Source organism: Stegodyphus dumicola, chromosome 4 (assembly GCF_044657685.1).
Source record: "Stegodyphus dumicola isolate Sdum_Otavi_A_Nest chromosome 4, ASM4465768v1".
In the NCBI taxonomy this organism is placed as follows: domain Eukaryota; kingdom Metazoa; phylum Arthropoda; class Arachnida; order Araneae; family Eresidae; genus Stegodyphus; species Stegodyphus dumicola.
In genome coordinates, this window is record NC_140771.1 from 4,278,657 (window position 1) to 4,293,824 (window position 15,168).

The 15,168-nt window shown below is 30.6% G+C and overlaps 1 protein-coding gene across 4 annotated transcripts in view; it reads left to right on the plus strand.

Annotated features, from left to right (window-relative positions):
• Positions 1 to 1,157: 1,157 nt before the first annotated feature.
• Positions 1,158 to 15,168, plus strand: part of LOC118199260 (synaptosomal-associated protein 25-like) — a 49,145-nt gene continuing 35,134 nt past the window's right edge. For 3 of the 4 annotated variants that reach the window (XM_035371069.2, XM_035371068.2, XM_035371070.2), the window contains exons 1-3: positions 1,158 to 1,238; positions 5,530 to 5,607; positions 11,547 to 11,588. In XM_035371069.2, coding sequence (XP_035226960.1) covers positions 5,545 to 5,607; positions 11,547 to 11,588 — 105 coding nt within the window. In that variant the 5' untranslated portion in view covers positions 1,158 to 1,238; positions 5,530 to 5,544. The remainder of the gene's footprint in view (positions 1,239 to 5,529; positions 5,608 to 11,546; positions 11,589 to 15,168) is intronic. The other variant, XM_035371071.2, reaches the window with a different exon arrangement.

Below are 15,168 nucleotides of genomic sequence, written 5' to 3' on the forward strand. Positions count from 1 at the left end.
TTACTTAAATTTTATGTGACCAAGCAGAGCAGCAGTCTTTCGTTCCAAAGAAAGCAATGTAAAGTATTTCCGGACGTTCGGAATTCGCGCAGCAGTCACGTGACACTAATGTTGGAACCGGTTGAAGGTTGCAATACGCTCTCTACCAGTATACTATCTCGTTGAGATGAACACCTTTTTCACAAATCCCTTTACTTGCCTAGTAAACGTAACCAAAATAAATTGCGTAATTACAGAATTTATTCACTCATGAAAGAAAGAACTAGAACTAGAAATTTTGCATCTTCAAAGTGACGTTGTTCTAAAACTCAATATTTTAGATGAGAACTTTTGGAGAACAAACAGAAACAAATTTTCATTCTTCAAAAGAGCATCCTAGCAATTATATATCTAGTTGGCCTTGATCCTAATAATTATAATCTCCCAGTTATGAAGCAATGTCCAATGGCATGAAATGCCAAATAGCACACTGGCTTTATGAATCACAGTTTTTACACAGAAGTTTTATACCAACGAATTGTAAACTAAAGAATTTGTAAATATAGTCTATTTTTAAGTAATATTCACGTAAGTATATTTCACGTAAGAATGCAATCGTTATATTTTATACCTTATAATTATATTCTCGGAATACTATTTTTTGTATATTATCTGTATGTTATGTGTAATAACTATGTCAACGTACAAATTCAACTTGAAAATTAGATTTGCCAGCCGTCTCATCGGTGTTCCAGTACGTGCTCTAAGTTTAGTTGGTTTAAAAAAGGTTGGGGATTCCTGTTTCAACTCTTTCAAATTTGTGTTGCAAGCTTCGTGCTCAAAAGATTGAGTGAAAGAAATGTGCAGCTACGTAGACATTCCTTTCGTTTTCAATGCAGATTTTAAAAATATAAAAATCATAAAATTTAAAAAGTTGCACAGGCACAATTTTTTTTTTTTTTTTTTTAAGTTCACTGCTTTTTTAAATTTTTAAGTTTTTGTTTTTATCTTTTTGGAACTTTGATGATAAACTTTTCGAACTGCTTTACCATCATAAAAGATTTTCAGGTTATAATTTTTTATTCTTATTTCTTTTGTTTTCGTTGCTATTGTTTTCTCTTTGATGCAATTATAATTACACTGCAGATATAGCTATTAGATGTTCCTGTTTTGGCAATGATAGTTTCTGTAGTTTGGGTCGTGGTGTTGTTTAACGTTTCCTGTTTCGTCCCTTAATTTATTAATTTTATCTGCAACAGGTAAAGTTGATTGTATTAATTTCTACCAATATCAAAACATTAACGCAAAATGCGATCACGTTAATGCATTGTTTTTAAAATTATGTATATTTGGAGTAATAGTTATCATATTTTAAGGGCTCCACCTCCTTTGACGTTTCTGTTATTCGCAATTTAAAGAGGCTATTGAGAATAATTTGTATTTTTAAGGTTTGCGCATATTATACATAAGTCTTAAATGTGTGGTGAAGAATTCTTATTTTTAATTTTGCATAATTAAGGAAATATGTTCTCTAAATAATTCTTATGCTGTTGCTCTTATAAGACCAAAATTTTTTTGACGTAATTATTAATAACTATACAGAAATTAAAATTATATCCATTAATAATTAACAGAAAGCTGTGAAATATTTCTTAGAAATTTAAACTGTGATGTAGTTTTCTTTTAGTAATGAAAAAATATTTTATTTATATATTTTTTTGGTAAAAATTCCGATTATTATAAAAGCAAGGTTCTTTGAAACTCTTCTTATTGTTAAGTATTACTGTCAGTAATAAAAATGCATGCGTCTGGAAGCTATAAATATAATAAAAAATATTTGCTGCAATTTTATCAGAAGTACTAACATATATTTGTCTGTGTTGTACATGATCACTATACAGCTATTGAAGTATCATGTTAGGTTTTCTGACATGTAAATGATACCAAATGTTGATTTCCTGTATTTTAGCTTTACATGTATGTTTAGCATAGCTGAGTGTATATTGTAGTTACTCAGTTTCAGTGAAAGTGCTTCTGTCTTTATTTTAAATCAGCCCGAAGTTATTTCTATTTTAGTCTGTTTTTAAGGTATTTAAATTTTTTCATTTAATTTGTGAAATGTATGATGTAATTTTTCTTGAAAATTATAATCTCTCACCTATTAAAATCAATTTCACAGAATATATTGTTTCAATTTTGTATTATTAGACATAGGTTTTTTTGGAATAAGCATAAAATTTTGGCATGTTTTAAGCTAGAGTGTGGGGATTCAAATTGATAAAATATTAAATACAATTATATTTTGGAGTAATTTGTGTATTGTTTTTATGAATGAAATTGTAATATGTGTCCTCATTTTTACAGAACAGCATTTTTACATAATTATTATTAATGGTGAAAAGAAATTAATGTAAGCAGCCAAATTTAATATTAGAAGTTTAAATAGTTATTAGTATTGTTCTTGTTGTCTTGTCCATCTTACATGAAACAGTGGTTGCCGCAGGCTACTCTGAAGAGAGGTTGGACTTCTATTTTCCACCCCTAGTTTTCGGGGGTAGCACACCCATGGAGGTAAGAATGAAAGGAGGATCAACCTTGCATTACTAGTGAAGCACTGCTCCCAAGCTTTGGTCTCCAGATAGGGTGGTTTTTGTTTATATCCAGAAGCTCTCTTGACAGCTTTGATGGTATTCCGACACATGACAGTTCCATACAAATCGAGAAATGGGACACTTCGACATAAAAGAAACCTTCATTGTGTGATAGATTGCAATCTGATGATAGTGAGGTTAATGTTTAAATGTGAAATGGATAGTTATTATTTATATTATCAGAGAATTATTAAACTGGGTAAATTCGCTAAAAGAGGTACTGAGTGCTGTACCAGATTTGAATTTGATAATGAATGTATCCTAAAACGTGTTTTAAGTCAAAAGTTTGAAACTTGAGGGCTAAATGTAAATATAAAATTATGCATGTTAAAATATTTGTAATTAGGCACATAGGTGAGGTTAGTTTTTATTATATAGAGTAAGGCATGCAGGGGCTATCTGCCTAAAGGGAGAAATGCCATCGTGGAGGAATATTGAGAAAAAAACTAACTTTTGAGTGGGTATTGAAAATAATGCATCTAATTTTCATTTAAATTATATTTATACATATTTCTTACGTTTTAATATATATATTATTGATTTAATTTTTAGCAGTATTTCGTGAAAAGTTTTTATTATATAGAGTAAGGCATGCAGGGGCTATCTGCCTAAAGGGAGAAATGCCATCGTGGAGGAATATTGAGAAAAAAACTAACTTTTGAGTGGGTATTGAAAATAATGCATCTAATTTTCATTCAAATTATATTTATTATGTTTTAATATATATATTATTGATTTAATTTTTAGCAGTGTTTCGTGAAAAACTTCTAAATATTTTAAAACTTTTTCCTTATAAAATGCGGATTTTTTGAGTTCTCAAAGTATTAATGAGTTGCTGGTAAATCTGCATTTGTGTCTTTTGAAAGTTTGGGCTATTAACTGAAGAATTTGTGCAATTATAAACTATATATGAAACATGTACTAATACTACTTAACATTTGTATGTTACTTCTCATTTCTTGGATAAAAATTAAATTTCTTTTTAAGCTACATTAGAGAATCTTTGTATCAATAAATATCTAAAGCAATAAATTTTAAAGAAAACTTAGTAAGAGAACTGTAGAATGTATGTTCAGTATTTGCTGTTGGTTATAAATATGAATCACATGATATATTAACTGGATAGCAAATTATCATCTGAATTATACTGATCCTGGTATGATGCCAGCACTCCCACAACAGATTATTTTCTGGGGTCATTCTAAACAAATAATGGTATGGAATATGAGAGGAAAACACCTGCAATGCCTCATCACCTTGCTGAATTGTGACAATCTGTCAACAATGGTGACAAGTCTTTGGCCTTGTTGAGAGGAATCAGGTATCAGTCATGTTGTTTTATATCTGATAATAGTAAAATAAACACTATCAACAAATCTGAAATAGAACTGCTTCAGTTGACAGATCCAGATAGGATTGCTTGAACTGCTTATGTAAGCTATTTACTATGATATTCATCAAGGGATATAGGTCCTTTTAGGGAGGATATCGGTAAATTCTGGTAACATTGTATAATAACCTAGTAATGAAAATAAATATGTATAATTTCTTTTCATTTATTTATTTATCTACTACTGCTGTTCATCTAGTTTAATCATGGTTCATGGGCAGGTCACCTGTTGTAGGGATATCAAAAACATGTAGTCTGTTACCTCACTAAGCTCAATTTAGCCATACCATAATAAAATTTCAAGGCAGACAGTTATTCTAGTGTTGGTAATTTCTCTGATACGTTAATCATTTTTTGTTCAATATTTGAGAAACCCCAAGTGTTGGCACAAGGAACCACCATGTAATAGCTATTTGTTTTGGTCAGAGTATATGGCATCTGTAGGATTTATAAGTGGTAGAATTACTTCAGAAAGAATGAAATACTGTTAATGTTTCATTTTCTTAAGTAATACCACTTATCCACTTGTGGAGGAATTATTCAGTTAATTATTTAGCCTATCATGTTTGTTTAAATTTCTAAAGTTGCTTTTTTTTTTTTAAATTCCTTTTGCCTTTAATGCACTTAGCACAGTAATCCATTAAGAAAGAAAAGCATGTTTTGTTAGCCTTTCCTTCCTGGGCAGTAGGCTTTAATTCATAATTGTTATTGAATTATAAACCATGCATGTGCTGCTCCAGTTTTGGAAACAAAAGAAATCACTTGGATGTGTTAATGTCAAATAAAGAGAATAGCATAATAAATACTTGTTATGTTGTGTGGGTTCTGAACTTAGGAAACCAAGTTTATCCTTTATACGTATTTCCATATCATACTATCTTGGTTCATTTCTGAATCATAATGTTCAACAAGCTATGTTTCATCTTCATCTGTTGTCATTAACTGTAAGGAAGTTTTTATGAACATTTGTCATTGAGAGCAGTTCTTACAAATATTCGACTGAAATGTTTTTTCATTACTGGCATGAGCACTGAGTACCCATCTGGCACTGAATTTTGGTATCTCCAGCTAGTCAGGTAGGATCTTATTTGTTATTAATACTGGTGCTCATTTCAGTAGCAGCTTGAGAAAATGTTATTATATTATTTTCTCTGTCACATATTCCTTAATATTTCTTCAGAGGTGATGTCCACTTTGTGACCTGAGATCATATTTGAATGATTCTTTTCCCTGTTTAAATATAGTGGTATAAGAAGGTGACTTGCAATAAACTACAACCATGCATTCATAAATATTAGGTTAGTATAAACAAGGTTTGATATATTTTAGTATTATCAAAAGTTGCTGATAGCATTTAACAACTTCTTAATAATCAATATCTGTTGTATATGTTTTCTTTATATATATATATATATTTCCAAAGAATGATAGCATTTTATATTGGTTATACCAAACCAAATACACCATTTTTTATTTGCGGTCTGTAAAAATTTTATTTTCATTTTTCAGAAAGAAATTGTGAAAATGTCTGGAGGAGCATCAGAAATTGAGATCCTTCAAATGAAGGCAAATCAAGTTACTGATGAAGTAAGAAATTCTTTCAGAATTCTATGATTCATTTTGATAATTAATTCACAATTTAATGTGTTTCACATAATATTGTTTTAAATTTGCCAAAATGGAACATTATTGTAAAATTAATGATATGAAAAGCAATAGAAGTGGGAATGTTTTATGTTTTTTCCCTCATCTATATATATATATATCAGAAAGTAGCAAGACAACATGAATTAGAGAAATCTTAGTGGTCAAGAATTTTGTGCATTGAGCTGTAGAATTTAAAAAATTGTATAAGAAAGAGTAATGTTTAAAAGCTTATGCTAAAAAATACATTTGACTAAAAAATGTTAAATCATGCAACAATTAGAAACAATAAAGCATACACACACATTTAATTTTTTAAATAAGCTATAAGAATGAAATAAATTTATTCCTATAGCTATTTGAAATAAGTTTAAATAAGCTATTTGTAAATAAATGAAGAGATCAGGAATTAAAAGTAGTGTCTAAATACTGTGAAACAGTGTTAGTTATTAACTCCCTTTCATGATGGCATGCTGCTGAACTGAAAATCTTTTGGAAACTTATGTGTCATATGTGCATATCAGTCCTAAATGTCACTAGCATTGGGTGTTGCACTGGTGCATTGCTGCTTACATTGATTTACCAGCTGAGTGTATCATACATGCATTTGTACATTTTTTTTAGAATTTTTTTTAAATCGCTAGATTGTGCTTTGCTTCCATTGTGGTTAGTTAATTTAAATCTATACATTGTTGACCTTGTGTCCATAAAATACTTTCTGATTTTGATAATTCATTTAGATGTACAAGCCAGAAATATAAAGTAAACAAAACAGCTGATGCATAGCTGTGGTTTCATGTGATATAAACACTGGACAGTTTTTGCACCAGTTTAGAGAATTAAACTAAGATTGTGATGTCTGAGAGAACAAAATTTTTATGGGAAGAAGAGTGTACTCAAATGATAAACATGCCCATAGGAGACTATTATGACAACAAAGACTCTAGATTTAAGTGAGAGTAGTGATTTAAATACCGAAATTTTGTCTGAGACTGAAATGGAAACTTGTTTTGCTTCCAACTTACAATCCAACACAGCAATGGTTAGTTAATCATGGACTATGAATCTGTTAAGGAATTGAAGCTATATGAATTTAAGGGAATTAATTGCAGGAGAAAATTTAATTCAAAGTTAAAAGAACGAGATTGATTTTTTTCAATATATTTTGTATGATGATCCTAATGAACATAATAACTGAAGAAACTAATAATTTCTATGAACAAAAGATGAGAGAAAATCCATATTCTCTGAAATCAACAAAGTTTAGTACTGTTGATGTGCCTAATATGAAGTATTCTAATGGGAATAATTAAAAAGCTCAATCTCAAAATATTTTTCACAACTAATGAAATCTCAACACTGTCTCCTTTCGGAATAATTTGTGGTATAACATTTAATTGTACATTTTTATTATTTTTTTAATATACATAAGTTTTGTACAATATTTAATCGAGATGGGTCAAATATTTTATTTTGGATTTAGATTTTAATTTAAAAACTTTTTTAAAATATCTTGATATTTTGTGTTTATGATTATATTGTTGTTAGTTATGATTACAGAAGAAATCACAGCAGTTGATAAAGAACATTTTTATTGAATTTTTTAAGTTAGGCTTAAGGACATGTAACATCCCTATTTTATGAGATTGCACTATTGCAACTGCATACCTTCTCTAAGGTGAGTTGCATTAATATGCATGCCATTGCATTAGAGGGTTAACTACTGACACATATATGATACATCTGTGGTGAAGGGGTTAAATGGAATAATTTTAGATTGAAAATAGAAATTTAAAGTCAAAATTTTCATGGAGAAAGATAAAATAAGTTGTTTTGGCTATAAATACTTCATTTAAATAAATATAACAACCTTTTTTTAATAAACTGTTTTATGTCTGTATAATTGAGGTATAGTGATTTATTTTGTAATTCAATATTCTGCAGTTTAAAAAGTAGTTTTAAAAAAGGTACATCTATGAGAAATTATTCAAACATATTGAAAATTTTTGCAGTATACATGAATAGCAAAAGAAATCTGTATACAACTCAAGGAGTGGTTTGTTATCTATTTAAAATGAATACAAAAAAGTCAGTGCTGTAGCATCATTTTTGCCTCAGGTGCAAACAATCACCTAGTATGGTATTGAAGCATTACTATTCATGGATGATAACCTTAAGTATATAGATCAGTTGGTTGCCATTGTAGTAACATTCTGTGTGCATGGACTCTCTCAAATACTTGAATAAAAATGAAAAAGCTCATGATGAAGCTTATGAAATTATTGTATGCCTAATATTTTTAAATAATTTGTTAAAGGATAAACTACCACAATCCTGCAATATACTGTTTAGCAACATTGTAAAGCATAATTGATTTAAGTGCCACAGACTTAATTTAATTCTAGAATGAGCATATGCAAGTTTCATTGAGGAACACACAAAGGAAAAAGTAGTCCATGAAATAAAAATATAAATGCTTGTTACAAAATTTGGGTAACTTCTGTTAAAAGCATGCCACGTTTTTTTCAGTGCCATATAAGCACATTTTGGCTTCTTTCTTTCCTCACACCTTTGGCTCTACACTAGATGCTTTTTCCAACTAAGAATTTGTGTTTTACTTTATTATTGAGTTTATTTTTTCTTTTCTACTAACTTTTGTTGATGTTTTTTACATCTGTTAATTTCATCTTTAAGTTGCTCTGTTAAATCACTTGTCATAATTTTTCACATTGCATTCCATTGTTTATCATTTGTTAAATAAAGTAGCTTATTGTGTTTATTAACGTACTTTTTTTCATACCATGATCCCTTAATTTTGAAAATACTCCACTGCATGCTGTTCCATTTAGCGTATGTCTTAAATTTTAATCCCCCCCCTTTTTTTTTTTTTTTTTTTTTTTTTCAAATATTATGGAAAAACAGATGAACAGCATTTAATGTTATGTCCTTCACAAAAACCAGCTTACAGAAAATTTTGGATTTATATAAAACCAAAGCGAAAAACATGAATGTATCTACATCATGGTTATCTGTTTTGTGACAATTTTTGTTTGTTCTGAATCATAGCCTTATATGGGCTTTATGATGGCTTTTAAGTCTCTCATTTGCTTAGATTTTTTATGGGGGAAGAAAATTCTAAAATTTAAAAATACCCCGACTATTTTGAGTTTTCTAGTTAGTTGAATTTATGGTAATCTGATATTGTACCTGGTTTGCAGTGTTGTATACTTTATATACCTGTATACTTTAATTTAGCAATATATAAGTGTACAAATGTAATATATCCTAAGCTTTTAATCATTTCACTACTTACTGAAGATTCAATCATAAGAATAGTTTCAATAAGACAATTCAAGAAACCTTTTGGTTATCCATGTTCCTCTTTCCCACAAAAAGTATTTAACTCATTGGTGACTTTCATGAATTGATAAAAACCTTTTGGTTTTAAAATGCTATTCTTTTATTAAATAACAATAAAAAGAATTTTATATGAAACAAAAAATTTTATGATTAGAAGAAAAAATAATCTATACATAACTAATGCATACATTTTTTACAGCTGGTTGATGCTGTTTAGCAAAATGATATTAAGCATAAATTGCATAAATCCATGTATAATCAGTCATGTGTGATAAGGATTTGTGAGTTAGCCTGTTATTATATATATACTAAAAAGCATACTAGACGCATTGTAATATACATGATGTTGAAACTGGGGCTGTAGATAATTAAAAAGTACCATACTTTCTTTAACTGTTTCTTTACGGAATGTAACAGGCCCAATTAAGAATAAATTGCATAAATCCACATATAATTAATCTCATGGAATATGCACATGTGGAATAAACTGTTATCCTGTATTTACTAAGAAACAGGCCAGACATGTAATTTTGAAAGTGAGGGTGTCGTTAATTAGAAAATACCGTCATGAATTTTTCTCTTGAATGTAACAGGGCCACCCCCAAGTATAAGACAACACAGGCAGTCATTGGGGCATTGATATTTGGAGGCCAGATAGGTTGAGCTCACAGGAGACACCTAAATAAGGGTTTATTTTTGTTTGATTTATTAATATGTTTAATTTATGTGGTGCTACAACTTTACTGATTGCATATGGAGGAATCGCCAATCTTTTTGTCAATAATTGCACAATATAAATTCAAAAGTTATTGAGGTGCATGAAAGGAATTTGAGAATATTAAAAGTTTTATTTCAAGAAATATAACTTGGCATAATTACATTATAGATACAAAATAAATGATGACAGATCCAAAAATCTAAATAGTGCGACATCTCCATTTGTTATGAGTGGGAGTATAATTCGAATTACTTTTTTTAAACAGTTATATAAATTGGAATCTGTACTCTTTGCATAATATTTTTATTTTAAATACATCATATATGAAAACAAACATTTGCAATGATACCTAGTAGTAAAATATGAACAAATTCTTAGTGCACATTTTCTTAAAGTAGGACATTTATCTTTACGAACTCAGTCCTAAAACATGTTAATGTTACCATTATAATGGGCCCTTCAGCCACTAAACGGTAAACTCGCTAAACCAGCCACTAAACCCCAGACTGATAGTTCAGTGCTTAACATGTATATGAGCCAGTTTCTCCTAGAAAGTTTTCTTCTTAGTCAGATAGCCCTCGTGTCTTTTGTCATAACCAAACCAAACCAGAGTTATCATTATGACATGCTTACAAAATAATATAGTTTTGCAGATCTGTTATTTTGCTATATCAATATATAACTTTATTTTGCTGTGTGTTATTTAGAATTTTGAATAAGTCATTTCAGTATTAGACCACCAGAAGTGAAAGGGTTAAAACAGTATTTTAATATTCTTACACATTCTGTATGTGTATTGGGTTAAAATTAGTCGAATTTCAAACAGAAGATAATTTAGAGTAAACATGTATTCATTTGGCCCCCTTTTTTTTTTCTTTTTCCAAGCATATGGCCCAAGTAAAATTTTACCGTAATCTTAACAGGTATTTTAAATACAGGAAGGTTTCATATTGATGTGATAGTTTTATCTTGATGTGAGAACTATAAAAAACCTCATTTTCTCCATAATTAAAAGTAATTGTATGTGAATTATCTATAATTCTCCTGTTAACTTGTTAGATTGTTTGAGGAAAAGTTGTGCTTTGGAAGAGTGACCAAGTAAATGTAATATCAAAAATATGTCAAGATTGCACAAATTACATTTTCTCTATTGCTATTTAATTTTCCATTTAAAATGGCCATCAAATTAAGCTTTAAATTTTCCTTTCCTGTAATGGTTTCCAAATGTCTTGTGCTAGAATATATATATATTTGTACTTTTCTGCTAACATACACAAGTTAACAGTCACCAGAGTGCCAAAAGTGGTAACCTGTTTATATCATTTCATAAATAGCTGTGCACTGTTTTATGTGTGCAGCAGCAGGGTTATCCATAATGCCGAATTGGTATGCGGAAAGAACTGTCGTTCTTGCCATTTTCACAGCAATCTGTTTTTCTCTTTTTAGAAAACCAGAGCATTGCAAATAGTAAATAATATATGTATCATATTATGCAATGCATTCCTCTTATTACAAATTAACTTTTTTCATGACAAGTTACAAATTATTTTTTTTTTTTCATGAAGCTTAATAAATTGGTAGGATTGCTATTGTGTAGTTAAATTTCACACCAATATTTATGGTTCATGCTAAGAGGCACCCCCTCCATTAATGCATTTATTTTCACATTCTTCAGAAAGAAGTTTGTTTACTAATCTGGACTCTATGTAAAAATTGTCATTTTTATGCAATGCAATTTTTTAATATATTATTTTTTATGCAATGCAATTTTTTTACTATATTATTAAATGTAATATTTTTTCAGTCATTGGAAAGTACAAGACGTATGCTTCAGTTGGTTGAAGAGGTAAGGTCTTAATTTTTTCTTATAAAACTTGGGACTTGAGTTTTACGTTACTTAAAAAAAATAACTTTTTAGTTTTAGTTAAGCATTGCATTACATCATATGCCAATAAGTATTTGGACACCCATGCAAATGGCAATATCTGCAGTCCTGATATATGTCATGCCCCTCCCCCATTAAATATTGTGTAGGAAACAACATTGACTTTAGTCACATGCAAGATGTCATGATGGGCACATGCAAGATGTCATTATTTGATTTCAATTGAGTATGATTGTTGGATGTCACAGACATGGCTGATCCTTAAGGGCATATCTAATGAGCTGAATTACCCAAAACTGAGAATGGTCTACATGCTTCAGAAGTGGAGTAGAGCAGTGATTGTCAGATTGCGCTCTGAGTCAACAGACCGATGAAACTGAGAGATAGAGACCGACATATGCTTTCCAAAAAATTCAGAACTGCACCCAACCGATGGCCCACATGCTCAGCAAGTTTCAACAGGCATGTGGGAGTGTTTTGATGAATACCATCTGTAAAGAAACACATCTGCTTGGCTTTCATGGTAGTGCTGCCTTTGTTCACAAAGTCCAACCACACAACTCAGTTAATATGGTGTAAAACATGTTGACAGTAGACCTTGGTTCAGTGGAAACAGGTTCTCTGGAGCAAAGAATCAAGGTTATCTCTCTACCAGGGTTCGTAGCCGTCCTTACAAGTGCTTATAAGTCCTTATATTTGAAAATAAAATATAAAGGCCCTTATATGTGCTTGCTTTTTCTTTAAAGCCCTTATTTTTTTTGTTTTTAGTGCTTATTTTTTGCTTTTAGTTCTTTTTTTTAATCCTTTGTTTTTAACGAACGCTCATTTTTTCCCCGTACCAAAGCTGAAACTAAATAAACAACTTTTCGTATATGCAACGTCAGATGGTGAATCATACTCCTGGAAATTGCTTTCCCCCCTTCCTCTGCATTAACGTAACCTATGGTACGTGCGAGAGTACAGACAGGTGCACGTCCTTCTATTGGCCAAGAATTGCGAAAACGTAGAAAATTCCGGTACATTCGGGTATTCTTTTCATCCCACCCAAATACTACACACGTTTGAATTTCTATCAAGATTTTAATAATTTGCATTCTCGTTCCGCATGGTCAGTTCATATTCGTGTTTATTATGATCGTTATGCTTATATTATGAGCATATGTATGAATATTTATAATAATATAGTTGCAGTAGCTGCTGAAGTGTAGATAAACTTCCAAAAATGGGTATATTTTTACACAGATTAGCTTTCTAAGGAATAATATTCGGAATGGCTTAAATAAAAGGAAAGTAATCGAACAATCAGAATAATTTTTTTCCCCCAATACATTATACAGTACAGAGGTTGGGAGGTTCTCCTCTTTCTCCGCAAAATCTCTTATATTGAAGCAGCGGACTTTTTTTTTTTGTCACTGTCCAATCGGGATTGAATAAGACTAAAAATTTTGCGGTCTACCCAACCCAAGCGAAGAATGATTCTATTCCAGAAATTTAACGCAGTCTATTCAAAATTAGAATCAAAAACACCCCAAATTAGTAAGTCTCTTTCTTTTCTTTTATTTAGTTCTTTATTCTTCGAATACCGACAGCTTTTGATTCCGATTGCGTAATATCACATATGGAAGCATTCTGCCGCACGTATTGTGCAATATAATGTATGCCATATTTTGCAGAGATAATTAATTTTGATGTTCAGTCTGAGATTTATTTATAAACACGTAAAAGAATTTTACTGCGCTTTCTAAGCAGAATACTTCTCAGTTCCGTTGGTCTATATTTATATGATGCACATATCGAAATGTCAAAATCATTTATTTAGCCGAGAAATCTAAAGAACGTCTACAATCCCCCCTCCTCTTTTTCCAGTTACGCTCGACTATAAGGAATATTCGGCAATTTCCAAGTATGCGGGTTAGTTAAGCTTTTACTGTTTAAGGATGACTGCATGAAGCAATTTCCCTTCTCCTGATTTCAGAAATGTTCCTCTTTTTTACTTAAATTACTTCGCTTGGAATATAGGTTAAGGAAAAACTGTAATGCAATGAAAATTTAGAAAATGTTCAGAATTTTGATTTAAATTATTTAAATATTAATATGAGTGGAAAAATAAATTGTATTTATTATTAGGTGCCAAGCGAATACAATTAATATGGCTTATTATTATTTATTTTCTATATTTTGAACTGAAATTTCATCATTAAATCTTGTAATATAGTTTAGTTCTGCATATTTTTTTTTTTTTTTTTTTTCATTGTAAACTAATTCTGTAAATTTAAAATTTAAAAAAAAAAGTTGTTTTCCATGGTTGAGGTAATGCTCATTGCATTGCTCATATTTTAAATTGCAAGTCTAATTTTTCTTTTAAGGTTATGCAGTTGTGTATAATGTAATTAGACAGGTGCTTATTTTTTTTTTTTTTTTTCTTAAAATGTGCTTGTAAAGTGCTTATTTTTTTAACTAAAATGTGGCTATGAACCCTGTCTACCATTTGGGTCTCTGACAGAATCTGGATCTGTCTGAAAATGCCTCCTCTTGGAATGCATTGTACCTGCAGTAAAGTTTGGTGGAGGTGTAATAATGGTATGGAGCTGTTTCTCCTGGTACAGAATGGAACCCTTGGTCTAAATTCCTGGTAAGCTTAGTGCCAACACCCTCGTACACTTTTTTGGATGTTAGTGTGCTTCCTACATTGTGGGCAGTTTTATGAGTTGGACCCATGTTACTTTCAGGGCAACAATGCCAGCTGTCATGTGAGGGGTCTACCATGGATTGGCATGGTGACAATGGGGTTAACTGAATAAACTGGCCAGACCTAAACCTTATCTAGAACCTCTGGGATGAGTTGGATCACTGAATTAAGGGCTGTAGCAATCCTTCAATATTGGTGAAGGAATTTACATGTTTTCTCCAACCCGAGTGGAAGAAAATACCAATAGCCATCATGCAAGGACGTGTGGAAAGCATGACCCTCAGGATTGTGAGACTGTAATCACCACTCGTGGAGGCTCTACCAGCTATTGAATATGAATATTTATTTTTATAATTATCTCGTCTATCACAGGTGTCTAAATACTTATTTGTAGATAGTGTAGATAGTATATAGCATTAGGATTATCATCAATTTTACATACCAGTGGTTGGTTTTTGAAATGTTTTATTAATAGATATGGAGACACTATTATATACTTTTAGTGTTTCTATAGATCTCTCTTTCTGTTTAAAAAAGTTTTATTACATATTTTTCAGTTAGCAAAATAAGTATTTCTTATCTGATGCATGGTAGCAAATTAGTACTAATATTATTTAAAATTGCCTAATATTAATTTCTTTAATAGCAAATAAAAAAAGTGAGTTAAGTGACACTAACCAACATTGAAAATGCAGCACTAAGAAGGAGTGGCCAGAAACAGATGAAACTCGACAAACAGAGAGAGACAGCAACAAACAATAAGTGACCTTTATTTTGAAATTATACGCATAATAAAGAGCGAGAACAGCGTTTGCTCAGTAGGTTGTAGAACCACCTTGGACAGTGATACAG